This window comes from Microcebus murinus, chromosome 18 (genome assembly GCF_040939455.1).
Source record: "Microcebus murinus isolate Inina chromosome 18, M.murinus_Inina_mat1.0, whole genome shotgun sequence".
In the NCBI taxonomy this organism is placed as follows: domain Eukaryota; kingdom Metazoa; phylum Chordata; class Mammalia; order Primates; family Cheirogaleidae; genus Microcebus; species Microcebus murinus.
This window is the reverse complement of record NC_134121.1, coordinates 16,380,388-16,401,918: the sequence shown is the minus strand read 5'-3', so window position 1 is coordinate 16,401,918 and position 21,531 is coordinate 16,380,388. Positions and strand designations below refer to the sequence as shown.

At 41.5% G+C, this 21,531-nt stretch overlaps 1 protein-coding gene across 2 annotated transcripts in view; it reads left to right on the top strand.

Annotated features, from left to right (window-relative positions):
• Window positions 1-21,531, top strand: part of ZZEF1 (zinc finger ZZ-type and EF-hand domain containing 1) — a 122,792-nt gene that overhangs the window by 37,139 nt on the left and 64,122 nt on the right. For both annotated transcript variants that reach the window (XM_075994227.1, XM_075994226.1), the window contains exons 10-21: window positions 846-937; window positions 1,319-1,467; window positions 7,361-7,472; window positions 8,544-8,759; window positions 9,883-9,983; window positions 10,437-10,606; window positions 11,179-11,312; window positions 14,435-14,505; window positions 15,449-15,563; window positions 19,045-19,204; window positions 20,453-20,574; window positions 20,683-20,805. In XM_075994227.1, coding sequence (XP_075850342.1) covers window positions 846-937; window positions 1,319-1,467; window positions 7,361-7,472; window positions 8,544-8,759; window positions 9,883-9,983; window positions 10,437-10,606; window positions 11,179-11,312; window positions 14,435-14,505; window positions 15,449-15,563; window positions 19,045-19,204; window positions 20,453-20,574; window positions 20,683-20,805 — 1,565 coding nt within the window. The remainder of the gene's footprint in view (window positions 1-845; window positions 938-1,318; window positions 1,468-7,360; window positions 7,473-8,543; window positions 8,760-9,882; window positions 9,984-10,436; window positions 10,607-11,178; window positions 11,313-14,434; window positions 14,506-15,448; window positions 15,564-19,044; window positions 19,205-20,452; window positions 20,575-20,682; window positions 20,806-21,531) is intronic.

Here is a 21,531-nt window from a genome sequence, read left to right as displayed (position 1 = left end):
GACCTTTTTGTGAGTTGTTAAAGGATAATTAACAACAAGAAAAGTAAATCATGATTCTCATTCAAATATAAATGAACGCATCAGACTTTTTATTTTGCTCCTTAATTAATTAATAAGGGAACCAGTAAGATGTTGTAAACAGTTCAAAGGAGAATTCATAAAATACACTAGACCAATAGGAATGCTGAAATTAATTACAAGTAGATAAAAAATTTGTCAGTATCTGTAAGGAATAATCAGCTACATTTCCACAGAATGGACAAGAATCATTTGCATTACTACCAGTATTCTACAACTTACAGGATTGTAAAATAGTTTATAGATAATAAAAGGTGGAGACAACCCAGAGTGTTAGCTAGGATACACAGTTTTTATTTCATTCATTGGAAAGTCTTTCACAATCTAGAGTATTGTAGAAGCTCACTATTCCCCTTCTTGCTTGCTTGTTTCTATGCCTGCTTGCTTTTATCAGCCTAGGCAACCATCAGTCATGGTTTTAGACATGGCTCAGGAAGATAATCGATTGTCCTGTCTTTTGTCTCTTTGAATTAAAGTCACAATGTTTATAAATATTTATTTCCTTATTGTTACCTCAGAGCAGGACTGCCTAGAAGGGTGAGAGAATGTGCCCTGGCCAATGCGCTGCTCACCTAGGGGTTTATCAGTGCAGTTGCATCTGTCCAAAGGGAACATTTTTCTAATTTTCATGAAGGTACCAGATAGACCAGTTGCCCCCTGCCTCAAAGGATATCATTTGTTTATGTTAGATTATAGTTCTATAAGATTGTTTTATAGGGTTATAAAAATGAGTCAGTCATCCTAACTTTAGTTTTTCCTTTTCTCAGGTTTTCTTACAGAGACTGGAAAAACCAGAGCAAGTACTATTTTTTCTACAGGAACTGAATCTGCCTTCCAAGTTACACAGATCAGAATTATGGTAATTCTCAGACTACCTTCTTTAAGCAATGTTACTACCCTTTTTTAAAAAAAAGATAATATAACAGTATTATATTTCAGAGGTCCCTGTCATTGGTTTTTCATTGAATATTTAATGGTTACTTACTCTTTGTTAGGCCTATAGCAGAGGGCAGGGGCACAAAGATAGATTATTAAGTCTGTGAATGGTATAAGGATTGAGAAAGTTAAGGAACATTTCTTGGGAAGCCCCTTACTTTTCCAAGACTTAATTTACTTGAAATATTGTTTCACTGGTTTGATTTTGCTTTATGCTATTTGAAAATAACCATATTATTTGGAACCAAAATAACCACAGAACTTAGGCCCCTTTGATATACTTTGTCCTGACTTCTGTTTGTAGGTTCGACGTGGTGGCATTGGTGCCCAGTGTGGGTTGGTATTTGCCTATAATTCATCTTCTGATAAATTTCATGCAGAAGAACACTTCAAAAGGTTTGACAAATATGACAAATGGAAGCTTCAAGAGTTCAGGCAATTTGTAAAAAGCAGGTAAGGAGCAGAACAAAAAATCTTTGTAGTTAATAAGAATATATCCATTCTCTTCTTGGCAAATTGTGCTTCTTTGTCTTTATAGAAAAGGTGCCACTAAGTGGCCATAAGCATTCATTGCTTTCTAGCAGCATATTAAAGACATGTGTTAATTTATTCATAGCCTGTTACTTGGTCCCTTCTGTGACCAGGATGCACATCTTCAAAATGGTTGGGTTATGATACATTGCATTACATGCCTGAATTGTGGGGAACCCCAGGTATTCAGTCTTACCCAGCCACTGGGAAATTTATCCCTGCCCCAACCCCCCTCCTCCCATTCCTGCTTTTATCAAAAATATTTATTAAGCACCTACTATGTGCCAGGCCTGATGCTAGCACTGAAGATACTGTAATGAGGCAATTGGCATAACCCTGCTTTGTAGAGCTTATTGTTTAGCTCAGAAGACAGACGATAAAACTTGCAGTGGCTGCAGTGTTAAAATGCTATATGGGAGAGAGGGCTGGGGGAGCACACGGCCGATCATCTTGCCTGATCAGGGAAGACTTCCTGGAGCAAGTGTTGTTATGTTGGGATTTTTTGTGTGTGTTTTTCTTTCCTCTGTGCCTGTTATGTTGTTTATGAAGGGTGAGTTAGGGTTGATTAATCACTTGAAGAAATGGAAGAAAGTGTCCAAGCACAGAGGGGGCAGGTACGAGGGCCCAGAAGTAAAGTATGACACATCCAAGGAACTGACAAGTCCCGTGTTGCTGAGGTTTACTATGAGTTGGTGAGTGGTGAGAAATGAGGCTGGAGAGCTGGGCAAGGGCCAGATCACTAAGCATTTTTTGTCTCTGTCTTAGGGTTTAGACTACCCTTAAGCATCGTGTGTGGGAGTGGGGAACAGGGACTTGGGTGGAGTTCTTTGTTGAGGAGTTTCAAGATGAGCAAGGAGATCAAAGCATGTTTTAGAACTACTACTGTGGATCATGCCATGTGTAGCATGGATTAGAGGAGAGCAAGGCTAGAGGGAGGTGGGATGGGAGGAGGAGGTCACTGTCACCTAGGAAGCCAGAGGGTGGGCAGACTTGACTAGAGTAGCAGCAGCAGTGATGGAGAGGTGTGGACTGACTACCTTCTAAGGCAACAGGCTCTGGGGAGCGACTGAACGTAGAGCAGGAGAAGGGAACAAGCTTAGGTAGCAGTGAGTGGCTTTGGCTTGTGCAGGTGGGAAAACTGGTAGTGCCTTACTCTTGGATAGAAAATAGCTCAGGGTAGACTAGGCGCAGTGGCTCACACCTGTAATCTTAGCACTCTGGGAGGCCGAGGCTGGCAGATTGCTTGAGGTCAGGAGTTTGAAACCAGCCTGAGCAAGAGCGAGGCCCCGTCTCTACTATAAATAGAAAAAAATTGGCCAACTAATATATATAGAAAAAATTAGCTGGGCATGGTGGCGCATGCCTGTAGTCCCAGCTACTCAGGAGGCTGAGGCAGGAGGATTGCTTGAGCCCAGGAGTTTGAGGTTGCTGTGAGCTAGGCTGATGCCATGGCACTCACTCTAGCCTGGCCAGCAAAGCGAGATTCTGTCTCCAAAAAAAATAGCCCAGGGTAAAACAGGTTTATGGGGAAGATGGTGAACTCAGTTTTGGGCCTGTTGAATTTAAAGTTCTAGGAAGTCTTTGAAATGTCCAATACCAGTTGGATAAACAGATCAGGAGCCTGGAAGAGAAGTCTGTGCTGAAGGTGCAGATATGAGAGATATCTCAATGATAATTTAAAATGTGGAAATAGAGGAGATCATTCTGGAAGAGTGTGTGGACTGGGAAGAGAAAAGAACTTAGATCAATGTGATGAGAGGCATTAGCACTTAAGGGGCAACAGAAAAAACTCAGGAAAACCAGGGCTGTGTCCTTATGAGGCCAAGGGAAAGTAATGTTTAAAGAAGTAGGCAATGGGCAGTACTGTCAGGTGTCAGAAGTCAGTAAGGTAAAGTCTAGAAGTGCATCTATTGGATGTAGCCACAGGGGTCACTGGTGGCGTTGCCTCCCTTATTGCTACTAGGGAGTTACAGCTCATGGAGCTGAACTCTAGACTTTGTGCTCCTGCAGATCGCAGGTAATGGAGTGCTGAAATTACGGAAGCCTGTAAACGTCATCCAGGACAGTGCCACTTAAGCTTTAACATGCGTGCCAGTCACCGTGTGAAAATGCAGATTCTGATTCAGTAGTTCCCGATGGGGCCAGGGACTCTTATTTCTTACAGTCTCCCAGGTGATCTGATGCTGCTGGAATTCCGTTGGTAGCATCCTTGACAAATGGTCATTTGGCCTCTCTAGAATACTCTTGACAATGGAAAACTCACTGCATATGAAGGCACTTCAGTAATTTGAATATGTTCACTTGAAATCTACATTTGTAATTTCTACTCTGTGGTCTTCATTTTAGCCCTCTAAAAGAATTGGAACAAATATCCCTCACTCCTAAAATTTCCCTTCCATTACACATATATATATCTTTTTATTTTTATTTTTAAAAATTTTTTTATAGAGATGAGATCTTGTTATGTTGCCTCATATGGTCTTAAACCCCTTGCCTCAAGTGATCCTCCCACTTCGGCCTCCCAAAGTGCTGGGATTGTAGGCATGAGCCACTGTGCCTGGACCATATATGCATTTTTCTTTTCATTTCTTTTCTTTCTTCTTTTTTCTTTTAAGAGGCTAGGGGTCTTGCTCTGTCACCAGTGCTGGAGTACAATGGTGTAATCATAGCTCACTGTAACCTTGAACTCCTGGGCTCAAGCAATCCTTCCACCTCAGCCTCCCAAGTAACTGGGACTACAAGCACCTGGCACCATGCCTGGCTTTTTTTTCTATTTTGTTATAAAAATGGAGTATTTTTTTTTTTTTTTTTTTTTGAGACAGAGTCTCGCTTTGTCGCCCAGGCTAGAGTGAGTGCCATGGCATCAGCCTAGCTCACAGCAACCTCAAACTCCTGGGCTCAAGCAATCCTGCTGCCTCATGCCTCCTGAGTAGCTGGGATTACAGGCATGCGCCACCATGCCCGGCTAATTTTTCTATATATATTAGTTGGCCAATTAATTTCTTTCTATTTATAGTAGAGACAGGGTCTTGCTCTTGCTTAGGCTGATTTCGAACTCCTGACCTTGAGCAATCCGCCTGCCTCGGCCTCCCAGAGTGCTAGGATTACAGGCGTGAGCCACTGCGCCCGACCAAAGATGGAGTATTATTATGTTGCCCAGGCTGGTCTTGAACTCCTGGCCTCAAGTAATCCTCTGACCTTAGCCTCCCAAAGTGCTAGCATTATAGGTGTGAGCTGCTGCACCTGGCTCCATATATGCCTTTTTAAAAGTTGCTTTTCTTTTTTAATAATAGCTAGCGATGACACTTGATTTTAAGCAGCCGTGTCCCACTCTTGGGACATATGAAAATAGATCTTTTCTCTGAAATCTGCTATTAAACAAGGTCCTTCATATCCTTTGCAGGATGATTTTTTTTTTAACCTAAAAACAGGCCTATTCATTACTCCCTTAATGATTTTAGCTCTTGTTCCAGCCTGAACTAATCTTAAATCCGTATTTAGTTGACCTACATATTATCAGTCCCTCTCTAGTTTGGAAATCAAAACATTAATGTGCATACATCTATCTTCTTGCCTTTTCTTTTTTTGTCACGTGCCTGTGGTCAGGCTTTGGGCAGTCAGCATGCTACAGGGTCAGCTGTTTGGTGCTGTGCATACTTAAGAAAACTAGTATTCAACTCTCCTTTCTCTGTCCTGCCTACTGTGTAACAGGGCCTAGTGAACAAGGTTACTGCTTTCTGTTCTCTGACACATGGTCAGTTCTCTATATCTCAAAGATTTCCTTGACAACTCCCCAGAAATAGATTTAAAAAAAAATCCTCCAACATACACTATTGATGAAATTCATTGACATGGTTTTGAGTTAAGAGAATGTCACCTTTCCTATTAGGGTTAACTGTATTACAAAAGGTTTATGCCAAGAAAGACTTACGTTAAGAAAAGAACATTTTTTCTCTGTTACAGAACCACTCTGGATTATCTTTTTCCTCTTCTTGCCATAATTCCTTGAGTTTGTTTATCTTATCCTTACAGAATACTCATGTGTTGCTAACTTGGTAGCTGTATCACAGACTGAATAGTGTACAGTTTTAAGAATGTTACTTGAAAAGACTGCCCTTTTTCTCCTTCTTTGTTATGAATTTCTGGAAAGGAAGTAGCATTTAAGTAACCAGTCTTTAAAAGAAAGTGGTATACAGTTGTGTTTCCTCAGTCTCAAGGCTGGAGTGCTTTTCTAGGAGGACTTCTTTTTTTTTTTTTTTTTTTTTTGAGGCAGAGTCTCACTTTGTTGCCCAGGCTAGTGTGAGTACCGTGGGGTCAGCCTGGCTCACAGCAACCTCAATCTCCTGGGCTCAGCTATCCTACTGCCTCAGCCTCCTGAGTAGCTGGGACTACAGGCATGTGCCACCATGCCCGGCTAATTTTTTGTATATATATATTTTTAGTTGGTCAATTAATTTCTTTCTATTTTTGGTAGAGATGGAGTCTCGCTCAGGCTGGTTTCGAACTCCTGACCTTGAGCAATCCGCCCGCCTCGGCCTCCCAAAGTGCTAGGATTACAGGTGTGAGCCAGCCTAGGAGGACTTCTTTTACTTATTTTTTATTTTTTATTATTTTTTTTAATTTTAGCGTATTATGGGGGTACAAGTGTTAAGGTTACATATATTGCCCATGCCCCCCTCAAGTAAGAGCTTCAAGCGTGTCCATCCCCCAAACATTGCACATCTTACTCGTTGTGGTTGTATATACCCATCCCCTCCTCCACCCTTCCAACACCCGATAAATGTTACCACTATGTGTCCACTTAGGTGTTGATCCATTAATACCAATTTGCTGGTGAGTACATGTGGTGCTGGATTTTCCATTCTTGAGATATTTCACTTAGTAGAATGGGTTCCAGCTGTATCTAGGAGGACTTCTTAAGGAACAGAATAGAATACTAAGGCCTGTGAAGAAGGCTGGGGTTTTTGTTTTTTGGAGCTCCAGGGTCTGAAAGCCCCGGGGCTTTTACTCTTCATTTGTTGCAAGAGGTCCAAGCCTCAGGTTGGTAATGTGCACATTAGCTAGACCTAGGGAAAGGAAATGGAAAACGCTTCTCCTTTGTTTCTTTTCTTTTCCTTTTTTCTTTTCTTTTCTTTTCTTTTTCTTTTTTTTTTTTTTGAGACAGAGTTGTTGCTCTGTTGCCCAGGCTAGAGTGCAGTGGCATCATCACAGTTCACTGCAACCTCAGACTCCTGGGCTCAAGTGATCCTCTTGCCTCAGCCTCCCAGATAGCTGGGACTACAGGCATGCAACACCAAGCCCAGCTTATTTTTCTATTTTTAGTAGAGACAGGGTCTCCCTCTTGCTCAGGCTGATCTTGAACTTCTGACCTCAAGCAATCCTCTCCTCTCTCAGCCTCCCAAAGTGCTAGGATTACAGGCATGAGCCACCGCACCTGGCCTATCTCCTTTGTTTCCTTACAAAAGCACACACCACCTCTTGCATGGTACTTTGCTCCTGAATATCTCATCTAAGATGCCTGGCTTTATCTCTCATTCTTCGATTGAGGCAACTGTCTATAGAAGCAAACTTTCTCCTTAGTCCCCAGATTATATTTGGGGCTGATATATTTCCTAATTCAGAGATGAGGAAGCTGCAAAATGGAGAGGAAAACACCACTAACTCCCTGATGTGTTCAGAGCAGTACCAGGTGCCAGCCCTCGATCGTTAATAGGCTATAAATACAAGTCAAATGCCACTGAGATGATGCCTTTTTTGATAGACTCCTGAGAAGTTTAGAAATAGGAAAATGTTTTGATTACCCTTGTGTTTACAGGATTGGTTGCTCGTCTGATGACCTTGGAGAGGATGATCCTATTGGCTGGTTTGAGCTGGAAGAAGAGTGGGATGAAGCCGATGTCAAGTTGCAACAGTGCAGAGTTGCCAAAGTAAGCATTAGTGAGTTGTGACCTCGTGTGGTTGCCCACTCCCCTCCTTTTGTTCTGTAAGCATTTACTGAGTGGCAGTTGTGTACCAGCCCTGTGCCAACACTGGAACCCTAGAGGTGCATCGACCTTCAAGAAGTTCATAGTCTGTGGGAGACAGATGCGTGAGATGCTGTGATGTGGGCTGTGATAAAGGGAGATACAGGAGCTGTCGGAGTCCAGAGAAAAATATCTAACCCATCCTGGAATTCACTAGGGAAGCCATCCAAGGAAAGGTGGCGTGATGCCAAGTGTTGGAAGTTGATTAAGCCGTCATCTTTTAGCCAGGCTAAGATGTGTGGAGAGGGCATCACAGGCTGAGAGAACAGTGAGAACAGAGTCATAAGTGCAAGAGAGTAGTGTTTCCATAGCTATGAAAGAAGAAGTGATTATCTGGCTACTTAATTTTTTTCTAAACCTCAAATGTAGATCTTAGACTTGGGCTTAAATAACAGAATTAAGAACTATCTTTAGGGCATATACATAGTAGGTGCTCAGTAAATATTTAAGCAGTTGAGTAGTGTATTCTGAAAGGCCCTCAGCAAAGGAGCTTTCATTGTAAGAAGCAGATGGTTTGCGCAGAAGTTTGGCCTTGAAATGGCCTTAGCTTCGAGTAGACAAGATTGTTTTCCTAGATTCCCAGCACATAGGTTGCAAATATTACTCAGGGACGTTGAGATGATTCCTGAGGGCATTGACTGTTTTCATCATATATCTGATTTTTGTTTCAGAATGACTGCCACAGAGCAAACTTACCTCTCTTATTCATCCTCTCTTATCCTGTTTTGTTTTGATGAGAGAGTAATAATGTCATTTCCCTTATTGTGATCTTTATCAAAACCCGACTTTATTCAGCATTTGTATAGTGTTTTTCTTCTTTTTGTTGTAGATATTGGACTTACATTTTGTGTCTCCAGTGCTAAGCATAATGGTACCTAATAAATTATTAAAATCATAGGAAGACCTTCCTAGAAAGGCCTTTTCTCCCTTTTATCGGTATTTAGGGATTCTGAATCCTTCTCTTGTCCTTCCTAGTATTTGATGGTGAAGTTCCTCTGCACCCGTCAGGAGTCAGCGGAGCGCTTGGGAGTCCAAGGCTTGAGCATCAGTGGCTACCTCCGGCCTGCAAGAGCAGAAGCAGAGCAGAGCGCCGTCTGTGTCCACTGCAAAAAGGATACAGAGGAGAGTGTCTGTGGGGCCACGCTGCTTCTCAGGACCCTTCAGTTCATCCAGCAGCTCGCCCATGACCTGGTAGGGCTTCCTCAGTTGTTAGACCACATTTCTTTAGGAAAAATGAATGACAGTGTTAAGGGAAATGTGTACCCACTGATGAAACCTGGCCCTGCTGAAGCCATGTAGTATGAATGAATGTGACAGGCATCATGCTACTGTGAGGACCTTGAAAGGCTAAGGAAGGTGAGGTATTGGGCATTTATGGCATCAGTCAGTGAAGGATTAAATGGCTTATAGCCACCATGTGAGGCTTCCTGGAATAGACCTACAGGCACATCCTAAAGATCCCTGGCTGTGGTTGGGGATGGGGGGGGGGTCGACAAAGCAAGTTCATGGGATTTATATCTTTAAGTCCTAGGAGAATTATTCCTGAAGTCTAGGTGAATTCTAGTTATTTACTTAAAAGTATTAAAATAATGTCAGGATTTAAAATCATTTTTGTTTTTGATACTGACTTTTACAGTCACTAATAAAACATAGTGACAACTCACTCAAAGGAAGATTCTTACAGCTTTCCCCATAGCCTCAGGAGGCCAGTGGAGCCCTCCCACATGTGGTTTGGAACAGTTTCCTCTCTTGACTTTCATTCTGCTTCTGGGCACATTCAGAGCCTGGTGACTCAGTTTACATACAGCTTGCTTGGTCTTTGTTATTCAAGTGCTCCTATCACAACAACAAAGAGCAGATTAGAGGGAAATGTCTCCAGGTAGCAGGAGCATTTACAGTAGGATTGGCACCTCCAGTCCCACAAGTGGGGAAGGATCAAGCATTACTACAGTACAGTTCTGGGCAGTCGTCACCATCCAAGAGAGACTGACTTATGTCCCCAGTACTGTTCTGAAGTCAGGGGCCTTCATGGATATGTGTGTGTGTGTTGAGGGGGTGGGTCATGTATATATATATATGTATGTTTACATACATATGTACAGATATACATGCACACATATTTTAGGAAATTTCAAGCCAAAAATAGTTGTTGATAAACTTTTTATTATAGGAGTTGAGAATAAGCATCAGTACTATGGAATCTCACCCATGTAGAGCCACCCCGTCCCTTAACAATAAGAGGTAAATGAGGCATTACATTATTTCTCTAAATGCATTTTTCAATTTTATTTTTTCTGGTCTTTATAATTTTTAGGTGCAGCAGAAGGAAAGTGGCCTAAAATACAAATCTTTTCTGGACTTCGCGGGTCTTGATTTGCAGATCTTCTGGAATTTTTACAGTAAATTAAAGCAAAAGTAGGTCAGAATTTGTTTTAAGGTGATAATCAAACAAAAATGAAAACACTAAGTTTTGCTATTCTAAATTTTTTGCTTCCTACTAGTATATATTCTGATTTGAGATGTTTGGTTATTATTGAAAATAACACCCCACATTTCTATGAAATACTTAATTTCTATAAAATACTCAATTTAGTGATAAGCAGCCCAAGTATTATAGTACCTCCTCATTTTACAGATGAGGAAATAGGACCAGAAGTGAGTTTTCTTCCCCACAATGGGCAGAATTAGACTGAAACTGTGTTTTCAGACTCCTAGTACAATGTCCTTTCTGTTCTGCTCTTCTTCCTCTTGGTCGGCTTCTTTTCAAGGAGCCTGGCACCTAGAGGAAGGTCCTGTGTAGACAGCTGTCTGGCTTTGGAGGGTAAAAGCAACTTGCCCATTCGCTGGCTGATACTCATCTTTCTATAGCCCGAGGGAAGAATGCGTCTGTGCCCAAACCCTGCTTCTGCAGCTCCTCCAGAGCTGCTTCTCGGTGCTGCAGGGAGATGCGCTGGCTGCTTCAGAGGAGGAAAAGGCTCCAGCCCAGAGCCCCAAGGGAGTAGAGGCTGCCAAGGAGCTCTACACACACTTATGTGATGGTAGGGATTTGGTTTTTTTTCTTTAATGTGACCTTCTGCTGGTAGCCCACAGGGCCTTTTGCTGTGGAGAAAGAGGGGGTCCTGTGATCGTGCAAGCCAGAAAAGGACTGCCGCTGTGGGCAGTGTTTCTTCGATGCTCTTTTGCATTACTAGTTTGCATTCAGGATTTATTTCTTCATCAGCTGACTTCATTTCTTCCTGGTTTCAGATATACTGCTACATTATATTGAAAATAATTACTGTCACACTATTGAGTCTTAATGTCAGCTAAGACACTGGGATGAGGCTGATAGATTGAGGGGGAGAGACTAGTGATAAAGATGAAACACACGTGACCATCTGAAGTTATTTTTAAATCCTCACCAAGTTGTGTCTCAAAAGAATAGGAAGTAATGCAATAAAAACTGGTATTTAAACAGTTTTTGTTCTAGTTAAATGTAAGCCAACAATAATTTACTTGCACTGCCTACAAAGTGGAGAAGAGTGAGTTTATAGGCTAGTTATAGCAGATATGTATTGTAAGTGAATAGATAGACTATATTAAAGCTGATTCGATTGTTCATTTTTATCAGTGGTAGATAAGGTGGATGGAGACTCTGTGCCTGTGGAGATATTAAAGCAAGAAGTGAGGAATACCCTTCTCAATGGGGCTGCCATCTTCTTTCCTGATCGACAGACCCGGCGAAACCATCTCTTCACCATGATGGTAAGTATTTACTAAAAGTCTGGATTCCATTTCTGAAGGTTATGAGGATGAAATTTATTAGTCTTTGTTTTCTAGGAATATAGTGTCAGTTTCAATTTCCCAAATATTTGTTAATACTATATGCAGAGCTTTGTGTGAGACACATGGATATCCAAGGACATGGCAGTGTAGTCAAGGTGGGGATGACAAGTGATCCCATTCAGTGTTTCAGAACAAAGTGACAGGATAGCCTCCTTCATCTTTATGACTTGCCTACAATTAAATTTTCTTTGTAACATTTTAACTTTTTATTTTAGGAAAACTTAAAATGAATGCAAAAGTAGATGCTTTAACAATTATAAACCCAGGCTAATCTGGTGTCATCTATAATACACCTTACCTACTCATCCCTCCTTCCTCCATGCCAAGCATTATTTCAAAGTAAATCCCTGATGTATTTGATTGGTAAATATTTATGTGTCTGTAAAGAAAAGATAACCAAATTTTAATCCTCAGCTGGTTCTTTTTACCTTCCTAGACCCTTCTCCATGTTACTCAGACTTAGTACTAAGGGTGAAAAATGCTTTTAGTATTTATGAGTATTATGTTACCAAATGGAATATTCTGTGCCAAGATCCAAGTTTCTAATTCTGAAAGAAGGATTTCTATATGAAAATGAGCATGATACATGAAAAAAAAATTAATGATAATTTGAAACAAACAAAAACTTCTCTTTCTAGGCTGTACCCAAAACATTTAGTTAAGGGAACTTTAGAGGTTCCTGTGTTACAATGAAGGTAAAACACAGGGAAACATAAGTGACTTAAGGTGATAAATTAGCTAAGAGTGGCCAGGTGCGGTGGCTCACGCCTGTAATCCTAGCATTCTGGGAGGCCGAGGTGGGCGGATCGCTCAAGGTCAGGAGTTTGAAATCAGCCTGAGCAAGAGCAAGACCCTATCTCTACTAAAAATAGAAATTAATTGGCCAACTAAAAATATAGAAAAAAATTAGCCGTGCATGATGGCACATGCCTGTAGTCCCAGCTACTTGGGAAGCTGAGGCAGAAGGATCGCTTGAGCCCAGCAGTTTGAGGTTACTGTGAGCTATGCTGACACCATGGCACTCTAGCCCAGGCAACAGAGTAAGACTGTGTCTCAAAAAAAAAAAAAAAAAATAGTTAAGAGTGTTCATAAGAAAGCAAAATTATAGGCTGATCTTGCTTATGAACATAATTAGAAAAATCCTAATGAAATGTTAACCAGTGTAACAATATATAAACAAAATTATAATCCAGTTGGATTTATCCTGGGACTGCAATGATAGTTTAACATGAGAAAATCAATATTTGAATTCAGAGAGGAAAAAAAATTACATCACTAAATGCATAAAAAAACTTTTTTTTTTTTTGAAGCAGAGTCTTACTTTGTTGCCCAGGCTAGAGTGAGTGCCATGGCATCCGCCTAGCTCACAGCAACCTCAAACTCCTGGGCTTAAGCAATCCTTCTGCCTCAGCCTCCTAAGTAGCTGGGACTACAGGCATGCACCATGGCCGGCTAATTTTTTCTATATATTTTAAGTTGGCCAATTAATTTCTTTCTATTTTAAGTAGAGATGGGGTCTCACACTTGCTCAGGCTGGTTTCGAACTCCTGACCTTGAGTGATCCACCTGCCTCGGCCTCCCAGAGTGCTAGGATTACAGGCTTGAGCCACCATGCCCGGCCCCATAAAAATTTTAAATAAGATTAAATTCTGATGGTGATTAAAACAAGAAAACCATTAGCAAACTCAAAATAGAAGGAAACTCCCTTAATCTGGTGGAGGGCATGTACCCCAAACCTATAATAAATGTATTTGATGGTGGGTCACTAGAAGCATTCCTTTCAAAATCAGGAATAAGACAAGGATGCTCACTGTCACTGCTTCTCTTTGATATTGTATTAGAGGACCTAGCCAGTGCTATAGGACAAGGAAGAGAAATTTTAAAATAACAGTTGGAAATAATTATCTGCAGATGATATGATTTCAGATTATTTTTATTGGCTGCGTAGACAAGCAATGAATAGAATTACTAAAAAGAATTTGACAAAGAAAACTAGATACATTTTAAAAAGGCATTTCTATATGCAACAACCTGTTAACACACATAAAAAGTGCTCTGTAGGATGCATAAAGGTCTACAGAAATAAAGAAGGGAACAAAAGAAGCATAAAATGTGGTCCCTGATGACAAAGGGCTACAGACACCTGCCACAAAGAAAAAATGATTCCATCTGCAAGAAGCATTTAGAGGAGAATTATGTTGAGGTTGAATGATTGAGGAAGGTTTCAGAGAGGAAGAAGGATCTTTGTATTCCTGCTATATATAAAATTTGCCTTTCAGCTTGAGGAATCACTTCTCACGTTGTGAATTATAAAACCTTTGACAGCATCAGCTGACCTGACCTACTGGACTATGGGCGGGTCTCTGTTCTACTTGTTTGCTGCAAGCATTCGCCAGGTAGCTGAGCATATGTCCCACACAGAAAAATAGAAAGAGGAGATATGACTTCTTTTTTTGGCATATGACTTCTTGAACGACATTGATGTCTATAAGCACAGCATTCCAGTCACTTTCCCTTTGCCCATCCCTTCTGACATCAGTGATAAGTTATTTCCCCTTCTCATGCTCATGAGTTGAGCAGCACTGCCAACCTTTTACAGTCCTAAGTAGTTCTTTCTCCATCGAGATGTGATTCCTATAACTGTCGCCATAGACTGTAAACCTACAGGATCGCAGGAAAGCTTTGATCCCCTTTGTTTAAAAACAGAAAGTTCACCGGAAATGTACTCTGACCCTGCCTTTTGCTCTTAGGATGGCATGCCCAGGGATGAAAAGTATACATCTTTTGGAGGTCATCTTCCTAAGCAGGAAAGCGTGAAGATGTTAACTTTGGCAGTAAATAAAGTACACCTGCCATCTTCTGATGAGATGGTTGGTTCTGTCCCCTCATAACACTAGACCAGGTTCTAGTTGGGCACTGTGAGGTGGTCTGCTGACCTTGGCTTTCCTCATACTTGAGAACAGGGGGTGGTGGTATTTCAAACTGCTTTAAGTCTCTGGAACATTATGGAGTAGATTTTCTGAATGCTTCTGGTTTTTTAGAAAAATGTCACCGAGCAGGAGCACAAGCAGTCCCTGCAGCTAACATTTCGTTCACTGTGCACGTATTTTAGGTAAGTTTATATACCTTTCACTTGTTAAATATTTCAAATCTTTGAAAAGTTGACTTCTTTAGCTGTCCCTTCCTTTTTTGTGTTTTTGGAGTAGTACTTTGCTTAGCTAGAAAGCTACATTTCTGTAGTTAGTCACCTCTAGGCACAGGAGTGACCAAAATAGTGGTAAAATAGTAATCTTGTTGACAATTAACCCAAGTCCCAGTCATTATAAGACAATTTAGAGTTGAACCCATCGAGGATCTGTTTGAACACTTCAGTTTCTAAGTGAAAGCCAAAGGAGTTTGGGGTCCTATACTCAAGTATGCAAACTCAGCCACATTAAAGCTAACTCCAGAAGCACAGAATGGTAGTTTGCAGAAGGAATTGTTCTGGGAAGAGAGAACTTGGAGATTGTTATGTGTCTTGACTACCATAGAAGCTAATGGGCCTGCATCACTGGAGGTATAAACCCTTGAAGGAGGGAGGGAACTAATAGCCCGAGCAACTGCCTGCAAGTCAGATTTTACCTGGTGTGGGTGCCAGACTCAGAGTCCTGTCTGTATAAAATGCTTTCAGAATCGAGCAGCAATGATGATGAAAGAGCCTGGGGCTGTCATGTGAAGAACATTTGAAGACACAGGGAATGTTTAGCCTGGATTATAACAGTCATGAGATTAGATGTATTTCACATTGGTGTCCAGTGTGATTCATTCATCCAATTTACACCCTAGGATCTCCTCTAAGAACTGGAGGATTTGAGTCTGTGCCTGGGAAGGACGTGTGGACAAACAGTGGCATGTCCCAATTGGGACCACGGCCTGTCTTCCTGACCCAAACTCCTCCCTTCCTATAGGACTGACACTGAAATATTTCTGGATTCTTTTTTGGAACCTTTTAAGATAGAAAGCATGAAAATCCCTTTCCTAAAGCCAGGTGTCATGACTAGTTTGTGTCCTTTCAGTGATAAGGATCCAGGCGGCCTTCTCCTTTTACCTGAGAAAAACGACCTGGCCGACATGAACATCAGCGAAGTCCTGGCCGTCATGAACACTCTCCTCTCTGTCACTGCTCGAGAGGTATCTGATGGCTGCCTCCCTGTTTCTTCATGCTTGTAGGAGCACATGGTACAGCAGTCTCTTGCGAGTTCCCTTTCAGCCTCATTTACAGTATGACTGTCCTCCGTCACTTGACCATTACAGGTGAACACAAAGGTGTCCCAGCTACCCCTGCAAACGCACGAGGGAACTCTTCCCAGTTCTTGGTAGTTTGCGAGGAATAAAACACAGAGGTGCCCACTAAGGCTTCCTGTGAAAAAGAGAATGGACTTGTACCAAGTCCCCTTGCAGTGTCAGTCAGTGAGCCCAGCACACAGTGATGTGTTAGTGGTGTGAATTTTGTGGAAAATGACTTTGACTTTTTTCTAAAGATTTCTTAGTCATTTCACAACTAATCAAATCTGAAAATATATTCTTTTTTCTGTGCTAATGGTATTGTTTAAATTTTGCTTTTTTTCCTTTTTAAAAACATGAAGGATTTTGTTCCTCAAAAGGTAGTTCATGCTCCAACTGGATCAGAGTCACCTGGGATGTTTGACAGAAATTTGGATCTCTAGGTCCCACCCCAAGCTATTGCTTTAGAATCTCTAGGGACAGGGCTTGAACATCTGCATTTTTACCAAGCACCACAAGAGATTCTGAAGCAACAGCACCTTTGTACTAGGGAACCAAGATCTACCTCTTTGGATTAAATATGGGAACCAGAGAGTTAGAGGAGATTTTATTGTAGGACAGTCCCAACCACACCCTTGAGGTAACTAATGGTATGGACTTTAAGATATCTTGTCCTGTGGCTGAACTTAGTGTCTTTAAATCTCTTACATTTTTGCTAGTGCTTTACTGATTTTAAGTTGCTATTAGAGCCGTGATTTCATTCATTCCCAGCTGCCTGGAGTGAAAGGCCAGTCAGTAATTATTCCCCCAGTTCACCTATAGCCATCTTAGAGAGCTAGTAGTGCGACTGGGTTATCATTACCCAGGGTCACACTGAGGCGGACCACTGTTTAGACCTAGTATTAATTTAAATACAGGGTTGGGATTGCATCATGATGCCTCTGTTTTTTAAGGTAACATTGACTTTATAAGCCTTAACTTTATTTTTGATCAGTGCTCTATTTTCTGCTGTCACATTCATTTTCTCTTGCTTTCTGGCTTATTTCCAGACTCTTCTGCCCATCCCTGAGTCTTCCTTAAAAATCTTACTCCAATCTACTGCTCATCAATGTTCGCTCTCTGCCCCATTTAGCCACAGTTCATTCTTATCTCTGTCTTTATTTCTGCCATTTCCCACACCTTCCCTTTCTTGCTGTCAGACCTCTGAAGCCTAAACTGAGCTCTTGCCCTCACCAATCTTTCTTCTATAGTCATGTCATCAGTGCCACTGGGCAGAAAACTTCATTGTTCTCACCTGGTTTTCACAGGTGTTAATTCTGCCTCCTGTGTGAGGAGTTGGTGGGTGCTAGAGCCAGGGCTGAACCTTGAGCCAGTTGACTCGAGTCTTGTCCTCTTTCCACTAGGTCAGACTTACTGTAAGATGGGTAATGAGATAGCATTTGTCCAAGAGAGTTTCCCATAGTTGTTTATCATTTAGAGATCAAATGTGTGTCCTTTCTTCCCTTTTATTTACCTGTGATACAAAGGAAGTTAGAGATGTCATGGAACCTCCTTGCCAGAGATCACTGCAGCCATTTACATATTTCTCTGAATTATCTTTCAGTAAAAACACTTATGGTTATACTAAAGAGGCAGGGGTAGAACAGGAAAAAAATTTAAAGGTGGCCTAAAATGTACCTAGTCTGAAATTGTTCTCAAAACTTTGTTAATTCAGCAAACATCCACTGAATGCCTGCTGTGTTTGAGGCCCTGTACTAGACGCAGAGGATACAGTGATAAAAGCACAGTCTTGAAGAGCAGACAAACATGTAATCAGGATGTTTATCAATGCAAACAATGCAGCAAGGGCTGTCAAGTGAGCACAGGGTCCCGTGGGGTACAGAAGAGCATACCTACTGCTGTCCGGTGGAAGGGGCAGTGGAGCTGGGGAAAGGCTTTCTGGAGAAGATGATGCTGGGGCTTCATTTGAGACCATGAATAGGGTTTAACGAAGCGAAGAAGAGGAAGGACGCGCTCCAGGTGGAGGCAGCAACATGTGCAAAAGGCCAGTGATGAGATGGGGAGGAGCAGATATTTGAGACTTTGAACATGCTGAATTCATGGTTCTGGTAGGACTCCAGGTGATGAGATCTGGTTGCGCACTCAGGAGATAAGTCAGTGTTGGAGGTTTTGCAATCAATGACAAACGGATGATAGTTGAAGCCATGACTGTAGATGGCATCACATCTCCATGCAGGGGCATCTTAGGGATATCTACAGAGGGGCAGCCAGGAGAGTAGGAAGGAGTGACAGGAAGATATTCAGGGGAGACAGAAGCTAAGGAAGGAGAGGATTTCAAGAGGGACAGTGGTGGTCAGCATAGTGGTCAAGTGGAGAGGCTTTGCTCTCTAGGAGGTAGATGGCTTTGAGGAGTGGTGTCAACAGAAGCAGTGTAATGGGAGGGAGGAGAAAAGCAAAACCAGAGCAGATGTGGGCAACTTTCTAAATGAGATATACATAGAAAGAGTATGTGTGGACGGACAGCTTGAAGAAACACCTGTCTGTTCTAAGGACTAGGCGTTAGCAGTATCTTTGAAGTCTAGTCCCTCAACACGCATTTGCCCTTTTATGGTGCACCCTCCTCCTTCCTTGCCAGACATTACCACCACTCTGAAGTTTTTAGTTATCATTCCTTTGTTTGTTCTTTCTAGTTATCATTACACAGCATGTCTGTTTTGCCTGGTTTTAACCTTTTATGGAAGGTCAAACAAACATCTGGAATCATATGGGATACAATCTTCTGTGACTTTTTTTTTCTACTTAGTAGTGTTTTGAGATCATTCATGTTGGTGTACAATATTCCCTTTATGAACATTGCACAATTTATTTATCCATTTCATTTTGAAGGGATAGTTGGGGTGGTTCCAGTTCAGTGTTGTGTTATGAACATACCTCGTGTGGTTCTTATGTGCAAGAGTTTGTCTCTAGAGGTCAGGTGACTCTCCAGAGACACTCCTGAGAACAAAGATGGTGGTTAGAGAGCCACAGAGGGATGAAGGATTATTTTTTTAAGGTGGGAGAGATTTGATTGAAGGTTAAGGGGAAGGAGCCAGAAAGAGGAGATTTGAAGATGTGAGAGAAAGAAGAGATACTGGTTGGGTAAGGTTCCCAGGGTGACAGAAGGCAATGTCCTGTGGAGTGAAAATGTGTAAAGCTTCTGAAAAGCTGGAGGGCAAGAGAGGAGTTTTCATAGTAACCCTAGTTCTTGGTCACTTGAATGCTTTCATGACTGTTCCCATATCCATAGTATTTTTTTGCTGATCACAGCTGATCCCTTAGAGAATGCCCTTGGCTGTGTTCTGCAAATGGCCTTCTCGTGAATGCTTTCTGTGTGTCTCCTCCCTTGCAGTGTGAGCTGTTGATGCTCAATGGGGCCCAAGGCGAGGCCGGCTCTGTGCTGTTCTCCCTGTTCTGGTCCGTCCAAGGCAGCCTGCTCTCCTGGTGCTACCTGCAGCTGAAGAGCACGGATTCTGGAGCCAAAGATCTTGCCGTGGACCTTATTGAAAAATGTGAGTTTCAATATAAAATCCATGAAGACAGGTAGGTGTTTAGGTTTGACTATGTGTGTATTCTCTTCTGTAGTAACTCATGCATCAGGTGTGCATATGGCTTTCTTTTCTTTATTATAATTCAGGTCTTTGATTTGTTTTTGTCTTCTTTTTTTTTTATTTGAGACAGAGTCTCACTCTGTTGCCTGGGCTAGAGTACCGTGGCGTCAGCCTAGCTCACAGCAACCTCAAACTCCTGGACTCCAGCAATTCTCTTGCCTCAGCCTCCTGAGTAGCTGGGACTTCAGGCATGCACCATCATGCCCGGCTAATTTTTTTCTATATATTTTTAGTTGGCCAATTAATTTCTTTCTATTTTTAGTAGAAACAGGGTCTTGCTCTTGCTCAAGCTGGTCTTGAACTCCTGACCTTGAGCGATTCTCCCGCCTAGGCCTCCCAGAGTGCTAGGATTACAGGCGTGAGCCACCACACCCGGCCTGTTTTTGTCTTCTTAAAGTGGAATGCTATAGCATGTATTTTTGCCCAGAGTTTCCTGTTTTAACATGATAATATGTCTAAGTATTTTTATTGTACAATTAGATCATTTCACAGCCTAAACATTGCCTCTGAGTTCATACAGCACTCTTAGATGATGTTTTCACTTTTCAGGAACAAGAGCCTATTATCCCTGTTTTAATCAAGACATCTAAAAATGGAAGTCTTGCACTTTTAAAATCTAAGGTATATGAGTACTGCCGTGACTCAGATTCATGTTCTGTAAACCCACAGAAAACTATGTGAAACCCAGCAGATTCTGAGAAATTTTATGTGGAAAATTCAGTTCCATCAAACTTGGTCTCAGAAGCTGTGACAAAAATGCTTACAGTATTGGGTCCTGCCACGTAGAGCTTGGCCTGTTGGGTTGGCACAACTGATACATGGCCCATTGTAAAGGAAAAGGAGATGCTGACAACTGGGTTGATAAACCATGTAATTTCACCTATAAAAGTAATGTCTCCCCATCATCTAAAAGTAGCAAAGACAAAAACATCACTCACTTTAAAAGTAATCTTTTATTGAAAATTTGCATTGTTTCTCCCTGCCAGAGGAATGTGTTTGGATGGCACTTTATGGTTTCATGGTCTTTGTGGTCTTGTGGAATCCCCTCCATAACTTCTCTGGTTCTGTTTGGCTTTGCCCTGGGTGATAACTAAGCAAGTAATGTTTTTACTATATAAAATATTAATTATTTTCTTTATGTTTTGGTAGATGTGGCACAGTTTCTGGCAAGCATGAGAGTGATTCTGGAATCCCTTTTGTCGCAGTATAGTGGCAAAACCATTGTAGAAAGATTGTGTAATTCAGTGTTTTCAATGGCAGCTCGTCAACTGGTAAGGAAAGATGGCAGCTGTTTGTAATGAGCAGGGAGGGGAATGGGGATACACATGCCCAGGCAGAGTCTGAGGTGGACGCTGAACGCTCTGTCCCTCTTCCTTTAGGTCATCTTCCTGCTGGACTTCTGCACTTTAGACATTTCACACTGCACACTCTTGAGAGAGTTTAGTGCCTTAACAGAACTGCTAAAGAAGCTGTGCAGCGACCCTGAAGGAGGGCTGAATAAGGTAACTCAAGTTGGCACTTGAGCCTGCTTTGTATCCTCTCTTAGGAGTGGTGTGACCAGGCTTCCTGAAGCACACCACCGAGCTACGCAAATAAATTCCCTCTAAAAGACCTCTGTTATTTTATCAGGGGCTTTGCCAACAAGGATAAATACCAGTCCAAGTTGATTTGGTATGGTCAGCATTAGGAGGAGATGCAGAAAAGAAGCTATATATAGATTAATCTCATGCTTATTATCTTATGAAGTTATATAAAAAACATGTAAGTGAATACCCAGATAGAAGTCCAGAGGAGAAAATGTATGTTGAAAGGCAAATTAGAAGGTTTGGTATTTCAAAGAATTTTCTCTTACTTAATTTTGTAGTACACAAAGTTTTTTTACTATCTTGTTTGAGTTTTACAATAACCCTGTGACAGTGGAAAGGGCATATATATTTATATTTAATAGGTAAAAAAAGTAAAAACACAAGGAAAAAAACAAAAAAACCACAAAGAAAGGAGGGAAGGAAGAATGGACTCAGATTTGCCAGGGACCCAAGTGGCAATGTGAGATTTTCAAACTCCTACCTCCGGTGCTTTTTCCACTGGAAATTCATGTTAGTAATGATTTGTAAAAAATAGTACTGTTATAGTTAAAAGTTAAAAGCTGGTTATAAAGTTCCTACTGTGTAATAAAAGCACATGTCTACTCTGCTGAGCGATGGATGTATGTGGTCTATTGGCGGAGA